This window comes from Watersipora subatra, chromosome 4 (assembly GCF_963576615.1).
Source record: "Watersipora subatra chromosome 4, tzWatSuba1.1, whole genome shotgun sequence".
In the NCBI taxonomy this organism is placed as follows: Eukaryota; Metazoa; Bryozoa; class Gymnolaemata; order Cheilostomatida; family Watersiporidae; genus Watersipora; species Watersipora subatra.
This window is the reverse complement of record NC_088711.1, coordinates 13930945-13953197: the sequence shown is the minus strand read 5'-3', so window position 1 is coordinate 13953197 and position 22253 is coordinate 13930945. Positions and strand designations below refer to the sequence as shown.

General features: G+C 36.7%; 1 protein-coding gene across 2 annotated transcripts in view; it reads right to left on the bottom strand.

The window, feature by feature from the left end:
* LOC137395125 (nucleosome assembly protein 1-like 1) overlaps positions 1 to 22253 on the bottom strand; it is a 40199-nt gene that overhangs the window by 7996 nt on the left and 9950 nt on the right. Inside the window, exons 2-9 of one of the 2 annotated variants that reach the window (XM_068081928.1) lie at positions 17417 to 17449; positions 15747 to 15811; positions 13788 to 13896; positions 11291 to 11432; positions 10540 to 10666; positions 7562 to 7689; positions 1166 to 1305; positions 86 to 231 (exon numbers count right to left, since the gene is read on the bottom strand). In XM_068081928.1, coding sequence (XP_067938029.1) covers positions 86 to 231; positions 1166 to 1305; positions 7562 to 7689; positions 10540 to 10666; positions 11291 to 11432; positions 13788 to 13896; positions 15747 to 15811; positions 17417 to 17430 — 871 coding nt within the window. In that variant the 5' untranslated portion in view covers positions 17431 to 17449. Of the gene's footprint in view, positions 1 to 85; positions 232 to 1165; positions 1306 to 7561; positions 7690 to 10539; positions 10667 to 11290; positions 11433 to 13787; positions 13897 to 15746; positions 15812 to 15878; positions 16788 to 17416; positions 17450 to 22253 lie in introns of those variants that run through there. The other variant, XM_068081927.1, reaches the window with a different exon arrangement.

Genomic DNA, 22253 nt, shown 5'->3' with positions numbered 1-22253 from the left:
GATCACTGTCTGCACAGAAAGGTGCAAATGATAAGCTGTCATAAACCAACAATCAATGCACGTGGCAGCTACAAGAAGGACATACCGTCAGGGGGAGAGAAGAAATTGAAGAAAGATTCTAACTGAACTGTCTTAGTGACCATCCTAGTCACTCCCGTCTTGGCATTCTTCTGCTTCTTTTTCATCGAACTCACTGTTACATTCTTACCTTCCTTCCAGTGGATTGTGCAGCTGTAAGAAAGAGATCCAAACGCGCTCAAAGTTGTCTCCTTTACCATACACATACTTGGAGTTGTCTTCTTTACCATAAACATACTTGGAGTTGTCTCCTTCAGTGCAAGGATTTAACTTACAATACTCTTGTACAATTTAACATGTAAAGCTAACACCTGATTGGTCAACACTATCAGATGTTGGGTTACTCCATGATATACCACATCTGCTGTCCGCTTGTCAGAGCAACAGTTACCAAATAATTTCAGTCAATAATCTACATCAAATGAAATCTTCACTTTAATATTTGGTTTAAAATGTTAGGAATTACCAGCACGCTCAACTGGGATAGCTCGACTACTTTATAATTGTTAAACCTGAATCGCAATTAGTGTGACTAACCATGTCAAGGGCTGACAACTAACAATACCAAAGGCTACAATGACTAACAAGATAAAACAGTCAACATGTTCTTTCTGCCTTTACCAAACTGAATGATATCTTTGTGTAAGAAGATGAAGGGAGATTGAGCAATAAGACCAAACAGGATCTACTATATATAAAATCATCAGCAACTAGTAGACACAACGCGTCACTTAAAGCCCTAGACCAAAATTCAAAATTACTTTTTTTGGGAATTTCTCAAATGAATTGTCAGGCAGGCTTTTAGCTCTGACTGGGCTGCTTATAGCACAGATGGAATGTTTCAACATCTGAGAACTTCATATTGCCATGACAACACAAACAGTTTATCCAAGAATCTGTGCTGAGATCGTTATATACAAAATAGCTCACCGTGACTAGACAACTCTGCAGCCCCAATAGGTGACTGTTGACTAATAGGTTTTAAACACATGAGAAAAGAATTGCTATCAAAATACTAGGAGGTATTAAATACTGTAATATAATCACAATATGCTGTATAGAGTGACTGCTCGTTAGACACACCCACCCTTTGCATGAGACGATCTCCGGGCCCTCAAACCCAAACGGGTCTTCCTCATCAGGACTACTTCTCATGTCGTAATGTTTTGTTAGTACTTTGTCTGTGAAGTAGTCATTCTCATCAAATTCAAAATTTAGTGTAAAGCCCTGCATAAAAGATAGGGACAACTGTCAAGGCTTCAAAGAGGATACATAGTCTGAGAACAAGAGTTACCCTCAGAGGACGATCCGGGATAAGAGACCGATAATTAACCAATCAGAACTGTTGCATAGCTGATTGGCCACATAGTGACAAATTGGAATCTTCCAAAGTTGGCACATCCCAGCTAAAGCAATCAAATCTTTATAAACTACAGCCCAACTAATCTTAACTGAAGTTGAAAAATTGATATTGTTTCAGTTATTTCCTGTCTGATGGTTGCGTGATTCCATTTATTATGTCTCGATTCACAATGGTATCCATCATTAATGAAAAAATGAAATAATATATAATTCAATTAAATGTGAGCGTTAATTGCGGCTGACTGAACATTATGCAACATGATTGAAGCCAATTTATCACGAGCTCTCGTTGGTTATTTCCCGCAGTTTCAGTTGTAATATGTCTAGCTTAACGCTTGCTGAGTAAAACAAGCATGCAATATTATTACCCTTGAGCAGGGAAGAGGACGAAAAGAGGCCTGTCAAGGAAACATGAAAAGACTTGGTAACGAATATGGAGGCAACTGAAGTTATCTCACACAGCCGGCAGTTGTAGTCATCAATAGTCTCAGTAACTGATGATTCACCCATCACAGTTTATGATGAAAGTTCATGTGAACAGCAACAATTAGTAAATTTGTAAAATGTTCTGAGCTATGAGGTTTACTAACCTCACTGACGAATTTAACTTAACAGATCTTGTAATATATTCAGTTCACAAAAATTCTTATGAGAATTCAACTTATGAAACCCTGTGATAGAATCAGTTCACAAACACTTTGGACTTTTTTAATCGGTGCAAACTATACTTTTGAAACAATTGTTTAGTGTTCTTCCTCAGACATTCTCCTCAATATAGCTGTAATTGTGAAAATAGAACTACATATATGATCATAATACAGCTCATTCTAAAAAACAGATGTAGAATATGAGAGAATTCTTATTTAATGTAGCTTCTGAATACAAAAAAAGACAAAACGACCCTTTTTAAATTATGACATTTTTAAGTCGCTAACATAGTCCTCAGCGTAACCAAAGCCAGCGGAGAGATGCACTAGAAGCCAAGCAGAGCACCTCTCATCTCAACCTCTTAGATTATAATCCCCAAGACTGGCAGCATACCAAGCATACATATAAGAACGTTATTGATCGCAACCGACAAATGAGTACTTCCGATTCGCGACTCGGAAGGCATTGTTACTGGAGTCCTAGCCTAAAACTACACACGCAGGCTATGACAGACAGCAAACTCTACCTTGAGATTTACATATGCTTACGCCTACGGACTTGTTTACTTTAGGGCTGTACGAGTTGAGAGCAAACTTTAAAAAAGCCAAGAAATCTGTTCCGGTTGCTATTTACCACATTTCAATACAGCAAGGAAAAACACAACATGTAAGATGAAATAACACTAGTTTTAAGGAGTTTTACAAATTTTTTGGTCAAAGTTGGCTTGGAAAAGCTTTTTAAACATAGTGCTGTGTGTATTATATAATACTAGGTGAATGCCAGGTGTTGCACAAGCAATAAAAAGTTTTTGCATATAAAGCTAATTTTAATCAACTTATACAACATTTACCCTTCGAACTTTTAAATGAAGGTATTCGTTTATCTCTGGGTGTGTCCGGCCAATGCTTAAGACAAATATTTGAAAGATCAAGGCATAAAACAGATTGTTGAAAAACATTTCTTACCTCTAATGCTACACCTTCGTTCAAAATTTACAATAGCTTATAAACAGTGGCAGGTAATGTAGTTGCCACTGGCCAAGTTTCTTTACCCAATTAATTTGAGTAACCTGGCTAATATGTTAATATATATTTATATATATATTAGATACAGTCAAACATGGATAACTCGAACTTCAAGGGACCGAGCAAAAGTGTTCGAATTATCAGAGCATTCAAGTTATCAGAGCACTGTCACAAGTCCATATATTTACTTATTTATTAGTAGATACATGTACATATACAAACTATAATATAAATCAAAAGCACAAATGGCTTGTTTCAAATTAAATGCTTCTAATGTAAAGTTTAAAACGTTTTCATGAAAAAGTATAGAGATTTTTCTATCACTTGAGATTGGTTTGTTGTTTGAGGTGATGTTATTGCCAGGACGTTTTTCAGATTGACATTGGCAAAACTTGATCGTTGTTGAAATTCTCAAAAGAAAAGACATTTTTTTCTTTTGGGGTTTTACCCACCATCAATTTTGCCGTTTTTTCTTGAAGTTTATGCAGATTACTTTACTTTACCTGGGATTCGTTAAGAGCAACACTCCGAGGCTGTTCAATTAGAAGTTTTACGAGGTTTTACGGTACATTCTATATCACTCACGCTTTTTTAATAGATACTTATTGAATGTACACACGTATTCTGTGTTTAGGTCAAACGATGAATAGTTTTTTGTAGCTCAGACAACGTATACGTTTAATTACAACATTTTTTAAGACGTTTTAAACATTCAACATTCCGACGTTGATTCAACACGGAATCAACGTCGGAAAACTATTCATCACGGGCTAGCCGAGTCACGCACTCAAGGATTTTCGCCACGCACATACAAAACAACATGCGATTTTTGTTTTGTATGTGCGTGGCGAAAATTCTTGCGCGCGTGACCCGGCTAGCTCGTGCTATTCATCGTATCGCAGTATAAATCAAATTTCACCAAACTTTTAGAAAAGTCGTTGACAAAAATATTTTGCCGATGGTGGTAATAACGACGCTTATGAATTACGAAAAGATGAAGTTTACCTCTATGGCTTTGAATAAAGTGATTTTCTAAAGCGATAACAACCGTTTCGGTAGCTGTTGGGCAAAAAACAGTTCGAATTAACAGTGTTGAGTTCGAGTTATCTATAGCAATTTATCATTACGTGGGAACGGACCAAAGGAAATGTTCGAATTAACCATGTGTTCGAGCTATCCGTGGACGAGTTATCCATGTTTGACTGTATATATATTAGATACAGTCAAACATGGATAACTCAAACTTCACGGGATCGAGTGAAAGTGTTCGAGTTATCAGAGCATTCGAGTTATCAGAGCACTGTCATAAGTCCATGTATTTATTAGTAGATACATGTACATATACAAACTATAATATAAATCAAAAGCATGAATGGCTTGCTTTAAATAAAACGCTTCTAATGTACAGTTTAAAATTTTTTTATCAGAAAGTATAGAGATTTTTCTATCCCTTGGGATTTGTTTGTTGTTTTAGGTGATGTACTGCCAGGACGTTTCCAGATTAAAATTAGCAAAACTTGATCGTCGTCGAAACACTCAGAAAAAAATCCATCTTTTTCTTCTGAGCGTTTTAACAGGAATCAATTTTGCCAATTTTAATCTTAAAACATCTTGGCAGTCACATCACCTCAAACTACAAACAAATCTTAGCTGACAGAAAAATATCTAAATTTTCGGATAATTTTTAAAACTTCACACGAGTAAACATTTACGACCAATCCAAAAACGCATGCTTCACATCTGAGTAGTTGTTTCATTTACAAAACCTATCGAGTGTAGTCTGTGAAAAGGTGTGTTATCCTTATATATCCACATATAATGACTCTTACAATATGCATTTTGCATGTTGTGTCGATCTTTATTAAACTTTTATCGCTAATACTTTTTAACGGTTTTAGTTTGACCGTAACTTAGCTGACATGTTAACGACCCCATTAATCAGGTTTTATACGGTCTCCTAATCGGTTCCATTATACGGTACGGGGGAAATATATGTACACTATATACCTATGGGGAGCACTTTACTCGCTAGGAAGGCAGAGTAGTCGTAGCTCCGCGATTAATGTAAATTCCTTCGGATTAAAACAAACCAAAGTTTGTTTTAAGTTTGTTCCTTCGGCAAAAAACTGTTGAGTTAACCGTGTTAAGTTCGAGTTATCTAAAGCAATTTATCATTGCGTAGGAACGGACCTAAGAATCCATTCAAGTTAACAATGTGTTCGAGCTAACCGTGGGCGAGTTATCCATGTTTGACTGTATATATAAATATATAATCTATATATATATATATTTCTCAAAGTTCTTATGTATGTGTATGTGTGTCCAGCTATAGCTATTATTTTAGCATTGCACCCACCCGTTACGATGCCTCCATTAAGAAATATTTTAGGAACTAAGTATATGCAACATGGTGCTTCGTAATCTTGTTTTCGTTAGAGCTAATTTGTTCCGCCCCTCGATATCAACAATAATTTATCTTGAACTTAAAATTTGACGATTCGTGTACTGATCATATATGTTATTAAAAGATATACGTCACTGAACTCGCCTGGCAAGTTATCCGTTATAATAAAAACGATTCGCAATTTTAACGATGTTTAAAAAGTTTGAAGTTAACTAAAATACATACTAAAACTTCCTTCAAGTATATGTTTAGTAAACTAAATTCATTTAATCTAGATTCAGCGTTTATGTTACACGTCTGTCTCGCAGGTAAGAACTCTCCACGTAGTACATTGCACTGTTATACTATCGTGCGAATCATAACCACAAAATGCACTAAAGTCATTGTAGGTACCTATAGTTACTAAGGTTAACACAGTATTTTGGTACTATTTTTAATGATGATGATTTTTACCAGGAGGTGATTGCATTAGAAAATGATTATAGGTTTCTATATCACTCTATGTACGCCTATAGCCTACGATATTTTGGCGTGCCAACACTGAAACGAACTAAAATCATATAATTGTATACCAAATAATTTTTGATTGTAATCGTAGCGAAATAGACTATAATGATTTTACATTTAGACACCTTTACATTTTTATTTTTCATTTTAATTTATTTCAACGAAACACTTCAAAGGTATGAAATTTTAAACTTACAATTGCTTGAAAACTTTACAGTTGTTTTATTTATTTTTAATTTAGTTGGCCTGCACAAAACCTTTTTTTCATGATATGTAGTTTGAAAGTTAGAATGGCAAATGTTGTTGTATGTTAAATATGTTCTATGTTAAATACAAATCAATATTCTGTCCAAAGACTTTTCTATTACCCGGGTGGCACAGCTAGTTTATATATAAATCTTAAAGTTTGTGTGATTTATTTTGTGCAGCTGTAGCTATAAAAATATTGGAATGAAGAATCTGTATCGCAGAAGATTTGATCTCGGAACCTCCCATTCCCCAGGCATTATGCTAAACCATTGAGCTATGCGAGATTGATGGACTGGTTGGGCAATATATGTCGCTATGCGGATGAAAATACGCACACCGTGTTACGGCGCAACGTCATTTTATGCTTGCTCTCACGGCTCTTATTAGTAAGTTTAACAATACTAGGTTAGTCAGATTAGCCATGTGCCAGGCAACTACACTACCTGCCACTGTTTTAATACCCGTGCAACGCCGAGCATTCCGCTGGTCTTTACTATAATAAGAGTAGCGGAATAGTACAGTATACAGGATACATGTCATATATGACAGGTATCCTGTACTACCTACAAATACCAAATAATACACCAGAAGGTTAAGATGAATAACCTTCACTGCAATGTTTTGTTCATTACTATAACCATATACGAGTCTGCACTAGGAAACACAAGACAACAGAGAAAGAGAAGTCTCCTCCTATGTAAAACTCAATTTTAAAATAACTCATCACTTGTATGATTTATCATCACTAATCCATACACTAATCAATACGTATATATATGCGTATATATAATGTTAATGTGATAATATATTTGATAAAATCATAAAAAGCCCAGGATATTCTTAATGGGAACACACATTTTTTACAGGTCGTCATCCAAGGATTCTGTAAAAAGCTATCGTCTATCGTTGAGTATTCCTACACCGGTGCTCCAACAGTGCATTTTATATAACAATTTGTACAACATTAGAAAAATTTTAGACAAGAAAATGTAGCTTTGCAGGCAACTAGTATAGGATTGTCTTCAGCTGTAGCAAAACCATGAAATTGTATTTCTATAAACAACTTTAAAAATATCATTTTGTAAATACAAACGGTTCAGTTTTTAAAAAAATGTGTTCTTGTTCAAGGAGCAGAATTTTAGATTTTATCGAGCAAAACATTTTCCAGTCAATCATTTTTATTTTATGGAGGATTTTTGATATTTTTTCTCAGTAAAGCTCCTCATCCTAACAATAGAGACGACTCAGAGCATGAGTCAAAATTAATATATTGAAATATTAATCATACCATAGGTTCGGATTTGAAGGAGACTTTGATATCTGTAAGACTGTCAAGGATAGGCTCATCATGCTCCTGTATCATTTCAGCCAACATGTCAGCATTCTTAAACGTTGTCGACCAGAACGACTCGATGCCTGCAAGCAAGTAGGAGTCGACAACATGAAGGAACTTAAATCGTCTGTCTCACAGTTTCGGTTGATGAGAATCGTCACAAGGCCTTATGGACACACTGCTCAAAGTACGGTACGTTAACTTGTCATGGAATTCAACTACTGTAATCACTCACTTTTCGCTATTAATGGTGACTGTTAATTATTTTCTCCATTAACTGCGGAAAGTGAAAATCCACGAAATCTAAACTAATTTTTGTGTATGTATGAGTCAAAACTTGCACCAGAATGCTTTCTAAACATGTACTTATTTCCTATATAATATGTGAGCAAATTAAAGTTATTATGATTGACTTAGTTTATATTTCAGCTTCAGTTCCAGTAATTTAAACCAGAGAATGCACTTACATAGTCTGTACTTCATCTAGCCTGTATATTCGTACTTGTGATTAACTGGGTTCATTGTGAGAAGGAAATCATGTGTCTTTACATGTATTTTATTTTTTCATTAATGTTCTATTATTTTTAATGAAAATTTTTTAAACGTGAAGTGCTGGAACCGAGAAAAGTGACCAGCGGAGTAGAAAGGGATTGCTGTACATTCAAAACATAAATGCTGGCGCATTTTCAGTTGCTGCGAGGTCGCAACTGTGGTTGCTAGCGAAAAGCCTGCCGCAATTGATGTTTGAATAAATAATTATTATTGCATGTTCAAAGAACTTTCTGAAAAGATAGACCATTACATTCTTTTATTCACACCCGTGTATGTACTTTGAGAATATTTAAAGCAGCTCACCCTAGCGTCAAGGTCAAGGCTAGTTATACCTTTGATATGAATGTGCCGATCCACCACTAAACATACAGAAAGGCAATGGTCATTTATAGCAATTCTAACGGCTGCTATGAAAATGGATGGAAAGCCTAACAGCTGTGATCATAAGATATGCTCGAGGCTTGATAAGCAAGCTGACAAGCATTTCCATGGTCTTACGCTATCTTTATTATAACAAAGATGTTCAAAACCATGGTTGGTGTTGGAAAAATATGACATTATATGGGATTCGAACCTGCAGCATTCAGCTTGATAGACTGACGCTATAATTATACCAACTGATCACCTTGAAAATGAACTTGCACAAAATTTCAGTAGATTTTATCGCAAAATATCGGTATTTTTTATCACTTGTGATTGTTTTTGATATTTGATGTGATCTGACTGCCACGATGTTTCATGATTAAAATTTATGAGAAAACTTAATCGACAAATTTTGCTATCGTTGTTAAAGTTGATATCAGCTATACATTCAAGTTGCATCGTTACAACCCACTATTCTGTCAGTCTCTTCAGAACTATAGATTTCATAATCACACTTGCCTTAAACCTGAGCATTTTAACCGTGATCAAGTTTGTCAATATTAAACTTGAAACGTTGTGGCAGTCAAATCACCTCAAACATAAAAAACAATCGCAAATGATAAATAATATCGATACTTTATGATAAAATCTACCAAAAATTTGTGCGAGCTCATCCCTAACATACAGTGGACGCTCCTACAACATAAATACCGGTAATCCGTTCCAAGAACGTTTACAACTTTACATTATAGGGAATATACGTTATACGAACAGTATGATAAATATCAATTGCTTAATCTGTAGCAAGATCTTTCCAAACTCACCCCTTCGGCCATACAAAAAGGAAAAACTGGACTTCACTTTTAATTTGTGAGCTATACCGTAACAGCAGTATTATTAGTTTGCATTGACAACTTTTCTCCTTTTTCTGATCAATTTCACTGGTTTTATAGACCCTGATTGTAGTAATTTCACAATAAGTTGATTGGGAGCACACATCTACGACGTTCATTTGTAGCGATTTGTTTTTTTCTAGACAGCAAAACCTATTCTGTAAAGGAAAACTAATATATATTTTATATGTCAACAATAAAGCAAAACAAAAATATATTCTAACTATAAAAAGAGCGCTGTCTACCTGTATTCAGAAGTCAAGGTTAGGATAAAAGATTTTTTACGACGATACTCAAACTCATGACATTCAGATCGGTAGAACGACGCTATAACACCTGCACCAAACGATCGCCTTTAAGTATTAATGAACAATTGCGAGGCCACCTATTCTAAGTAATGTCAACATATCTGACGATCTATCGCAACAAACTAGAATGTCATGGAAGTTGTATATTTAATATATAACGCTGTATGTACGACGTTTTTATCTCTCACAAGTGCGACGAGATAGGTTATCATTCAAATTGAATTTGAGAACTCGCCCCGACTTGTCACTTTACGTTATATGCAAGTTTTTACGTAGTACAAAGCAAAAACTTCACATTTTTTCCATGTTATCTGGAATTTTCGTCATAGAAGGTATACATTATAGGAGCATCTACTGTACTTCATAATAATTGTGCACATAGTTATTACACCTGATGATATCTCACGGCGCACCGGACTGTCAGGGTACTAGTGTACATTACACAAGGAGGAGACTGTTCAGTCTCCTCCTGACACAGTCTCCTCCTGACAGTGTCAGGAGGAGACAGGCGTCAGGAAGAGCCAGGTGTCAGGGGAGACAGGTGTCAGGGGGAGACAGGCGTCAGGAGGAGACAGGCGTCAGGGGGAGACAGGCGTCAGGAAGAGACAGGCGTCAGGAACAGACAGGCGTCAGGAAGATACAGGCGTCAAGAGGAGACAGGCGTCAAGAGGAGACAGGCGTCAGGAGACAGGCGTCAGGAGGAGACAGGCGTCAGGAGGAGACAGGTGTCAGGAGGAGACAGGTGTCAGGAGGAGACAGGTGTCCAAGCAAATTTCAAGATATGAAAGCATAGAGAAAGCGAATCTATAATGAGCACCATGGGTTTTCTCGGTCTCCTCCTTGACTGGAGGCTTCTTTGCCTCCTCATCCTCATCCTCCGAGTCTGACGGCCAATCACACTCCTCCTCGCTAGGCTCATACTTGCCAGTAATTATTTCACTTCTCTGCAACAGGATTACAGAAAAAGAGGTGAGCGGTGCAGGCTTATAAAAGTGCCCTATGCAAATATTACTCAATTGTAAAATAAACAACTGCACATAATGAAAAGCAGCAACTAGCAGGAGAAGGATTACGAATGCACCTTAAACCATCTGTTTGGTCAGTGCATTTGCTGGTACGTGTATTACACAGGCAGTGAGCACGCCCAGCGTTAACAATGTAATCGAATATACCGGGCTCACAATCTAGCTATACATAGCAGAGCAATCTGTGAGCAAATCTAATTGCAGGCTTCAAACCGACCTTCAATGACGTCCTTTCAGAAGTTTCGAGTCGGAGAGAGTTTAATAGTGAACTATACGAAACCTCTAAACAATAAAGAAATCTAAGACTATAGAGATTGCTTGGCTCCCTTGACGCTAAGCTGGAGCCAAAAACAAACACACGCTGACGAGGCAGCAGTCAACATGGGATATAGCGAACGACTTAAAAGAAAATCTATAACCGATTTCTCCCGTGCGACACTCCTGTGCAGGCAATAAACAAGACGGAAATTGTGATTTTATAAAAATCCAAAACAACTAGCTCAATCAAAAACCTTCCATGGCCTTGCGGATAAGAACAGATACCTTTTTGAATATCGGGCTGTATCTATCGGCGAATTTACACTCAAGCTTGTGGATTTCTTCATAAAACTCTGCTTCTATCTTGGTACACTCAAACTGTAGTTTCTTAAGAGCTTTCACTCTCCTCTGTACCGACTGAGGTAGACTGAAAATATACATGTCATACTGGCAATTTCCATAATAATTGGAATGAAAATAAAGCAAACTTGCCTAATACCCCTTTGCAACTTTCTCAACTTAGTGGTAAATGGAGCTACAGATGCTATAGTACTACAAGCGCCATTTTGTTCCAGAAAAAAGAAAAAAATAGACATTTCCAATTAACCTAATAACCAGAAAAGGTGGAGAAACATGACTACAAACCTCCACTACTGGTAAACATGTACCTATTCTGACTGATTGTAAGCATATTGTTGCATCAATACGTGACAACCTAGATTTCCAATAAAAATAATATTTTCCTGACGGAGAAATTACAACCTATAAAGAAACTGGCATAAGGTGATTAACATTATAGAACCCTTTCAAATAAACACATTATTTTTATCAATTAATAGTTTGTTAAGTATTTATATAATGAATTATGACAATCTGTGCTTCGATGGACCGCTAAGGATATTCTACACATACTAAATACCAACTGACAACTGCTTTATTAGCCTGTTTCTGTATAGCATAGCAGTATCTGCATTATACAACAAAATCCATAAAAACGAGATTTATATTCGTCAACAAACTTGGCCAAATTAAATATCATTTTTGAACATATGAACATGTAACTATACAAAAGTAAATTGGCAGCCTTGGGAACATTAGTAACGTTCTCTCATTTTATTGGCCAGCCATTACTGTCAATCACATAAGATAAAATGGGTCCCTAATAAATGGCTTATAGTGTACAAGTATTTCTTGTGAATACTTTTGGTTGCAGACGAAGTGTCTACAGACTTGCTTTTCAAGTATGTATAGCATGTACGGTCAAGATAATGAAGAAAGCAAGCTTATGTCACAAATGGCAAAGAACATGAAAATTACTAGGTGATTGCATAATAACAATAACCTCTATAATAGTTGCAGTGTGTGTCAGAGAAGGTACAACCTTTTAATATCCAAATTGGGATAAGATATGTTGAAAGATGCTTACATCTATCGACAGACAGAAACCCATCCTACACTTACATTGTAGGCTGTAAGTATGTATAGTCTACAAACATGTAAATAGCAGAAAGTTAATAATTTTTGACTTTTGTTCTGTATAATAATGACACAAAACTTTTCCATAGATTATGTCATCGCTCAAGATGCATATTTAATTAACATTAACAGATTGGTGAAAATATAGTAATGAACCGACACGGCGCCATTAAAAATCGACAGAAATTACACTGACACAACATAAAAGATTAATTGTGTCAAGAAAATATAGTTAATGGAAGAACATCAGTTCCAATATTTTGAATCGATTGTGCTAAAAGTAACAATAACGTAAAAAAGTAACAAATATGGCTGACGATTTGCGAACATATGCGAATCAATCATTTGTTGTTGCTACCAACATTGGCACATGATTTGCAAGACGCAACAGTTACGGCTTGACATTCATCATTGCACGGAATAAGAGATCATAGATCGGATGGGAAATGATTGAGCCAAGTGTCATGAATCAACTGACAAATATTTTAACTTTACGGTTTACCTAGAGTGATCTTGTCAATAATCGAGAAAAATGTGTTCAAGGACAGCGACTAAAAGATGGATTTCTCATACTCAGTAGCGAATCTTGGCTACATGTATTTTGTCAAATATTTAACAGTGAACATTTTCACTCGTCCAACAGACTGAAAATGATTGACTAAAAGTAGTGTTTGATATTCACTGTATTTATTTCAGCGTCTTAATTGCCTACAACAGTTTTAGAAGAAATGATTAAAAATGATTTTTGAATGATGCTAACAAGTTTTGCTTACAAAAAAAATTGTTTTGCTGCGCATAAATACTAAGCACTAATGTAACTTGGTCCGGTGCAAAATAGCCATATATTGTAGAGATGGTCAGGATAACAGCATGTTATCCTATGAACTAACAGAGTGTTTGTTAGTTAAAATGGTCAACTATTGTACAAGAGATGGCCACGATAATGTGCAGTTATTTTGAGCCATTTGAAAGGTAATGGGTGAATTATGGACAAAAAGGATGGCTACTGCAACATCCAACTCTGAGGTCGAACATTATTGGAGAAACTTGAAATAACTCGGACAATATAAGCATTTTTCAAGGAATTGGATTAACTCAAAGGCTAAAGTGGTCCCTTGGTAGCTTTGTCAGGCCATAACTATGCATTTAATTACAATAATTGGCATTTGGGGAGAGTACATAGCGTTAGACTCTGTTACAGAAACCTATTTCATCAGTAATGCCCCGCAGGCAGGAGAGTAACTTGTACTCAGGAGAATTCAATAGAACCACTAAGCATTGAAGTAAGAGTGGCCGCGATTCTTACCTTTTTATGTACCCAGAATCCCCTCCAACCATGCTTGCCAGTTTGTTTTGTATGGCGTCGAGCACCAGGGGATTGCCCATCAGTTGTCCAGCAATGCTTTTTGCCTTTGCTGTACAAAGAAGTATTGTGAAATCTGACAAACTTACAGAGTAAACAGTTAAGACATGGAAATAGGCTACATCGTGCCAAAAATTAGATATTTTTAAACTATGCTCCAATAATGCTTTCATGCCAAGTATTCCTTCCCACAATGCAATTGAAGAGTTCAAGACAAGAACCCATTTCGGCAACAGCCGTTTATACTTGTACCGAATTCGTGAAAATGCAATACAGTCAAATCTACTTACGATCACCATATCATGCAAATTTTTCAACATCGGATGTAAATTTTGTTAGTTTTAAAAAGTGCACCTGCTTTAATGCTAGGCATGGTTGCCTGCTGTATGTTCGATCAGAGGATATAAGTTTTTGGACTGTTTGAAACTAATTAACTTAACTTTGTGAAGAGCTCTCATAGTGAGCCACGGCAGCATGCTACTGTCCTTTGTGAAAGAAGGTAGTTTTGAAAAGGATTAATAATAAGAAAACTTGTTAACAAAAGAACGACTACCGTACTTTTTGGACTATTAGCTGCTACTTTTTTCTGACGATTTGAGTCATGCGGCTTATATAAGGGTGCGGCTATTCTGTGGCTTTTTCTTTCATCGCTAGGGCGTGTTAACCAGAATTTCTAGTTAGTGTGCCTCTAGTGGTGAAAGAAAATACGAAACAATGCCTAACGGTACTGTTCCGTTAGGCACTAGGTTAAAAGGTGTCGATTAATACGAAACTGCCGTTAGGCACTGTTCCGTTTTAAACTGGAAAGTTGCTGCCGTGTTAAAAAGCACCGTCCGAAGTTCTGCAGCCTATACAAAGGTGCGGCCTATGTATTGTTTTATTATGGTTTTTTGGAAAATGAAGCAGATGTGGCTTATATAAGGGTGCGGTTTATAGTCCGAAAGGAACGGTATTAAACCACCCATCACACATAATAGACAAATTAGGAAAGTATCAAACAACACTACCCTTTTACTATCCAACTTTGAGAAATTGAGGTCTTGATAACAAAGTCGGAACAGACTAAGATGTTTAACAAACATGGGCTTAATATGATAATATCCAGCACCCAAACGACTAGCGACAATATGTTAAAGCAGTCTTCATGGAAGTAAGGCTATGCGGTAGAAAGAGGACAGGCTCTAAACCTTAGTTGGATAGCCTAAATGCATGCTAACAGAAAAATGACAAAGCGAAAGAGGCCATGGCTACCGTAACAGAGGTATTTACTAGAAACCTAGTCAGAACATCCCTAGATGAAAAGTATTTTGGCGCAGAGTCGAATAGAAGATGGTGTCTAGATATTTTAGGAAGACTCCAGTTAAGAAAACCAGTTAAGTTTGGGTTAATCAATGCTAGTCAAATTAGCAGTGGAAAATAAGGGCCGACAACACATTTAGTATACAACAGTACATCAATGGACAGGCAGAGCGGCTTGGGTCACACAGAGGGCATACAATGCAAAGGAACTCTACGGAGGAGCTCTACACTTCTGCCAGCGCTCCGCAACTGCCACTACAGTTTCACATAGGATGAATCACCCTAATTGCGTGCAACCCAAGAATAGACATGATGACGAAGAAGGCTGCCGTCCAAAGGACGATGGCGTGAATCAAGCCGTAATGAATCATAATCAAGAAAAAGGTAGACTCGTTTAACTGGCGTGTCTAAATCAATACGACTCTCTTCATCAATATGGAATCCTAATACGATCTAGCAAACAAATTACCATGCAGATATGTTGACATTTGGAACAACGGAGAGAAAAACAAATAAATGTTTTTAGTTCCAATGAAGCAACCCAATTCACAAAAAGAGCGCAAACATTTGAGACCAATCATCTGCAGTTCAAACCATATCTACCATTTTCATCTTCTGTCTGTGCATCATCCAAGCTAGTCTCACTGCAGCCATTGATTACCGGGGCGCTACAGAATATACAATGTAAGCAGATACTGACCACTGATTGTGTGAATGGATGTTAGAAAGTCTTACCTCTGCCATGGATCTGTTTTAGCGTGTGAAACAATTTTCTCCACCATTGTTTAGGATCACTTTCGCTAAATTGATCCAAATGTGCTGTTTTTATAGCATCTAGTATGAGTGCCCATATCAGGTTAATGTGCGCGTGCTTTACCATTTCACTGCCCCCGGTCACACTATCATTGGAAAGCCCGTTGAAAACTGGAGACCGTGTTGGACTATTTGTCAGTGACCCGGAGAAGTTCTGTCGCTGGCCTAACTGTGTTGGTGAGTGGGTGCGTGATGGTGTGGCCGACTTAGATCGACCGACAGTTAGATGTGATGGTGTCGACCTATTGCTGCCATAACTTTTCTCCGATCCGGTGGAGCAGGCATCACATCCTCTAGAAGTGCACTTCCTCGAGACCACTGGACTTTGATGTTGGGATTTGGTGCCTCTGCTAGGACTCGTGTGACGAGAGTTGCTGGGAGTAAGCTCCAGTCGTGGCTGAGAATTTCGGAGGTGCTCAAGGGCGGCGTACGACTGAGCTGATCGTACATTGTTGGCATGGTCGCTATAGGCAAGCTGCAACTGATCCTTGAGGAGACAGTTGAGCATCTGCTCTGATTTGCTGATTCTTGTCCCAGACGACGAATGTTTGGGCGAGAGATACGCGTGATCTCTGTGCTCCTGGTGGTGTTGTCGAACGCTTTCGGAAAAATGCATTCCTGACATTTCGTTGCTGTCCGTGGCATCCGCGATGTAAATCAATGGTGTAGCAGCAGGCGTTCGTTGAGACGAATGATTGCTATTCTCCGACTTAGTAGCAAACTGATTTTTTATCCGCTTGGCTGGAGAGGTCTCTTGAGATCTCGAAGATTGCTCATTAACGAAGTTTTCAATTGGTTGGCTTCGCACATTTCCTTTTTGCAACTCCATGGTTAATTACAGTGTCACAATGTAAGAAAACTCCCGCAATTTATAGCAAACTTGGCCTAAAAGTATTGTCCCTCACTATAATCCCTGGATTAGTCCGTAGTAGCTGATGGCAGCTGTCGCAGTGCCGGTCAAAGCAATGCTCACAGTGTGACAATGGGCGAATGAAAGCCTGCGCACAAAGCTGACTCGCGTTTATAGCAAACTCGGCATATGCAACACGGTTAATTGAAAAGAATTATTAGCCATAATAAACGATGAGTGTCTTAATGATCAGACCAATAAGAGGGCTCGGAAGGCGGCAGTGTTTTAGTACCAGCGTTATTTACCTAAGCATAATCAAATATACTGTAAAAACATAAATTTTATCAAAAGGTGTATACGAGAAGTGAGGAAACACTAAAGCTATCATCTAACAATGCCACAAGGTGTCACTACTAAAATGTACCAGTCGACCACAATCAACTCTACAGCAAATACCTGCCTGCACATATCAAACAAAGCTAGTTTTCACAAGGATGAGCCAAGCTTTGAAGTTATACAGTACTTAACAGTGCTTACATTAGCTGAACTGAACAAAAACATATTTTAACTGAATGATCTGCTGGCTAATAAGTACATTACAAGCACTTACCTATCATCAGCCATTGTCCAGATATACCGCTGCCTACAAGGAGCAAGCTTCATATTAGCAATGAATAGCAAGCAGCAAATGCAAGTAGGATCTAGTAATATCCACTATAATTACTGCACTATTGCAAATCTAGTAGCATTATATCACAGGGATAAAGCACACGCTAGCAAATTAATACCTACATTCATGAGTGCAAAGGAACTACTGCAGCTATAAAAATAGCAGAGGTTAAAATTAGAGCCAAAGGCTATAGTAGGGAGAAAATATGCCGTAATGACACTTGATTTAGCATTGTAGAAAAGGTAATCAGTCATTTCCTAGCTATAGCATACTTATGCATTGTTAGTGGCACCAGACTGTCTGCGCTAATGCAATTATACCCAACCAAATGTGCAGAATGCCTGGCAGCATCCCCCATTTAACAATTTATTTATTATAATATATCAGCGGAATAAAAAATAAATGTGATTCATCTTCACCGCTACTAAACAACTCCACTGAAAAGAATGTCATTTCATCATATTAAAGCAAAAATATATTTGAGTGAAATTATTAAAATTCCATGAACAGTCATAAGGTTATTGCTGCCATGAATACAGATTATTTCATACATGCCATAGAATGACCTATACACTAATAGTTTGAAATACAAATGTTCATCACCAAGTTTTGTTTCAGGCTGGAAATATCAATGATGGGTAACAGAATGCATCATTTAAATGAACTTATATGAATTTTAGATTTTACAGAATATATCAGTATTTTTAATCATTTGCGACTGTTTTTTTATGTTTGAGGTGATCTGACTGCCAGGATGCTCAAGATTAAAATTCGAAAAAACTTGATTGCTGTTAAAACAGTCTGAAGAAAAATATGCGCCGAATGTCACTAGTTGGCAGACTAACTGAATAGTATACGATTCTAAAAACATTGAAACTATAAATGCCAATGAGGTACTTCAGTTGAGGAATGATTTAGAAAAAAAACAAAACACTATCATATAATTTATTGACTAAACTGTATTGCTGCCTAAACAAAATTTCTATTACACCAATATTTTATGGAATCATGGTTCATTTTGAACTATTCATGAATTTAGGGAGAGTATGATTTACTATCTAGTAATACAAACTGGAATACAACACATGAACATTCTTCTAACAATTATAAATGTTCCTCTTTTCAAACTGACAGATCCATTCTACCATTTTACATTGTACAAACATTAGAAAGCTATTCAGACATAAGAACCAATTATCGACTTTTACCCGATTACTTGAAATGAAATTCCAAACTTTAGTACATTAGTCTCAGATTGTGTACGCAAGTATTATAAGGACACATAATCAAAAGCCTTCCAAGGATTTCATGAGCATACAAGCTGCATAACTTGAGTACAATATTACTTCCAAATATCAGTCGCCTGTCAGTTTGGGCTCATGATGCTGGATTAAGCTGAGCAGCTTATATTTGCGCTCGGTTCATTTAAAAATGCAACTTCAACTCCAGTGAATTTTATAAAGCAAGTATAGCTAGTAACATTGGCTAGCGCTTGCATCGTAATTGCTATTGATGGCTATAAGCGCAATAACTATTTCCTGTTGCATAATGACTGTACACAAATTTACATTTTTATGCTACTCATATCGAATTAAAAACCATGGACCGTTGATAACAATTGATAGTGCCATAAATTCCAGGGTATAAGACGAAAAATTGAGACCAAATATCAAGCTTAAAATTCCATCTTCAACTTATACAGCGGTCATGTTTTTCATGACACAAGTAAAATTGAAATTCAAAAACCCATCACAAATCAAAATGACATGATATGAACGTATTTCTAAAATAGCAAAATACTAGTAATCCTACTCAACATAGATTAAACACAAAGTTCCATTCACCATTCAAATTTTCATCGCTAGGATTCTCTTTTGGAATAAGGTGTTTTTTCAAATTTAATACTTTTTCACTGTATCTGACTACAAGCCCACACTTCAGTAATCAATATGATGCATATACTGTCATCCAGCCATCCTTTTTCTTGTACATGAATTACGATTCCTGACAGAAATATCTTGAAGCATTGCTTTTTTCAAAAATTTACGTCTTATGAAAAGTGGCAGTTTTGTTCTATTGGCAAAGTGGGCCAATACGATGGTAAAGCATTGCCTTTTCATATTGTCATCTTCACTAAAACTGTCTTCTTTCGCTCTTTCAATAATTGTTGTATATATTGTCTTATGTTAATTGTTCTATGCATTGTCGACACAGAGAAAAAGGGATTTTGCTGATGGCGTTTCTAAATGCCATTTCCTCAGCTACGCATCATCCGCCTCTGATGCTGACTGTACTATTAGCGATAAAACGATTTGAGCCAGAGAAGGGGTCGACTTATACAGCAGTTACAGGTCAAAACCGGTATGTTTAAACCAAACTTTAGACACCGACTTAAACGCCGGGCGACTTGTATGCCAGAATTTAGAGTATATGTTGTTACTAGATTGTTGAAAGCCGTGGAATAGGTCAATAAGTAATAAGCTAGCATTAGATTCAACAAAATATGAGGAAAATTAAACTGGTAAAAAACAATCCATGCATTTTTCTGATGACAAGAATAACAAAGTACAACTGATAAACACCAAACACTTATTATGACAATATGGCAACCAAATATGTACCACACCAAGGGAAACAAGACATGGTTTCTAGTAAAAGTACCGTATATACTCAATTATAGGACGCACCCTAGTATAAGACGCAGCATAGATTTCAGCCAATTATTGAGAATAAAGGGTAATCCAAGTATAGGACGCACTTCAATTGATTTCTTCACAAGTGAAATTTTCGCACGATCAATCGATTGTTTTCCCACTTTTAGGGCTCAGTTGACTGACTGACAGGTAAGTTTTAACGCTGGAGTGAATTCAACTGAAGTCTGCCGGCAATCAATTTTGTAATTGGAATCAATAAATCTTTTCACATGCACTGTTTTTTTGTGTTGTTTTTGTTTGTCATGAATAAATCTTTTGAAAACGAAGTTCGGAGACCCCTACGGGCTTTTTTGTGACGTGGCATTTCAAGTAATTCAAGTTTGATTTTTCGCCAGTCTCTGACTTGTTTTTCAGAAATTCTAAACTCAGCAGCAGTCTTACGATTGTTGTTACAAGTTTCAGCGTATTGAACAACTTTCAGTTTGAAAGATGCGTCGTATCCAGATCGCTTACATTTGTTGACCGAAGACATTTTTGATGGGTACTCTGGTCACAATTTATCAACAGATCGACGAACAACTCCGTAAGATGCAAAATGTACTCGCTCAACAGATCTTTGATGGATGTAGAGATAAAAGATTTCTGATGCTCCAAAACAATTAGCAGCTCTTGAAATCAAGATTAGCAACTCACACAACTAGTCTTTGATAAAAAAAATAACTCAAAACAATTGTTGTCAAAATCGTTTATTGATCATCAATTTCAAAGAAATTTAATTGCACTTCCGCCCTCTCACAAGTATCGAATGACGCGCCCCCGGTATGGTATAGCAGTGGCCTGATAATCGGTGCTGCTTCATAGAAACACATGGCCCCTCGTTGTATGTTGCGATTATAAGACGCAGGTGAAATGAAGGCTGATTTTCAGGTCAAAAAAGTGCGTCCTATAATTGAGTATATACGGTAGCAACAGTTGGTCATCCGGTAGGAACTAGTAAACAATTAGTAAAAAAAATAAACAGATGTGAGCTATGCACTGGGTGAACAGGAACGCGTGGAATACATAAATACATCGCAACAGTTATACTGAACCCCGAAAATGTCAGTTTCAACTATATAGAAAAGTAAAAAATATACACTTTTCATCTGACCCAATCTCTGCCCTAAAGGCAAGCAAGAACTGCACAAAATTGCTTGAAATAAAAAGTATTTAGTTTACGAACTGATTCAATATGCTTCTGGATATGATAAATACTGATTTAATTATCTGCTTACTTGGAATAATCGTCGCAATTAGAATTACTGGCAATCAAGAAAATTAGATTATCTATTGGTAAAGAAAGAGTGGTTTGTTTAGAAAATATGGAGTAGTCAGAGAAGACAACTACCAATTCACATGAACTGTTTTATGTAAATGTAAGTAATAATATGTGGAGCGTATTTATTGCTTACCTATGTGCTCTAGAATAAAACAAGAGCAAAAATATTTACAAATCATATATACCGGTAATTAGAATTATAGGTTACGAGGAAATTTGATAACATCCTGTATACCGAATATTTTACCACACGTTTCTAGTTGACAGCTTAATAAACCAATTAATAAAGAACATACTCGAACTGTTAGTAATAAAATCTCTGCTGTGTAGGAATTTTTATGAGACTAGTTTACCATCTTGAATACCTACCAGTTTCAAAGTGACACAACCCTTCCACTGCCCTACGGGAGTTTATGCGAACTCTCTGATGAACTGATGTGGACGCATTTTTGAAAAATTTAACGGTTGCGTAGTAACTGAATATTAATGATTCATGACAACACAACCTATGATCATTAGTATTTCTAAGGCAGTGAGAGTGATGTCCGAATATTTCTCCAAAAGCATTAGTCTATATTCGCGAAGCAAATTACAATTTGTGAATAAGAAACTCCAAGTCAAAAATGAAATGTGAACATTTTTTTCTGCGATCGCACTTTTTAGTTGTAATATGGCTTCACAAGCACCTTCCGTGTAAGAAGAATAGCTTTTGTTGATGACATCAAACCATAACTGTCATGTACAACTTTTATTGTATTTACTAGGTAAATCAGACACGCTGATTCCGATTTTGTAATCAAAATAA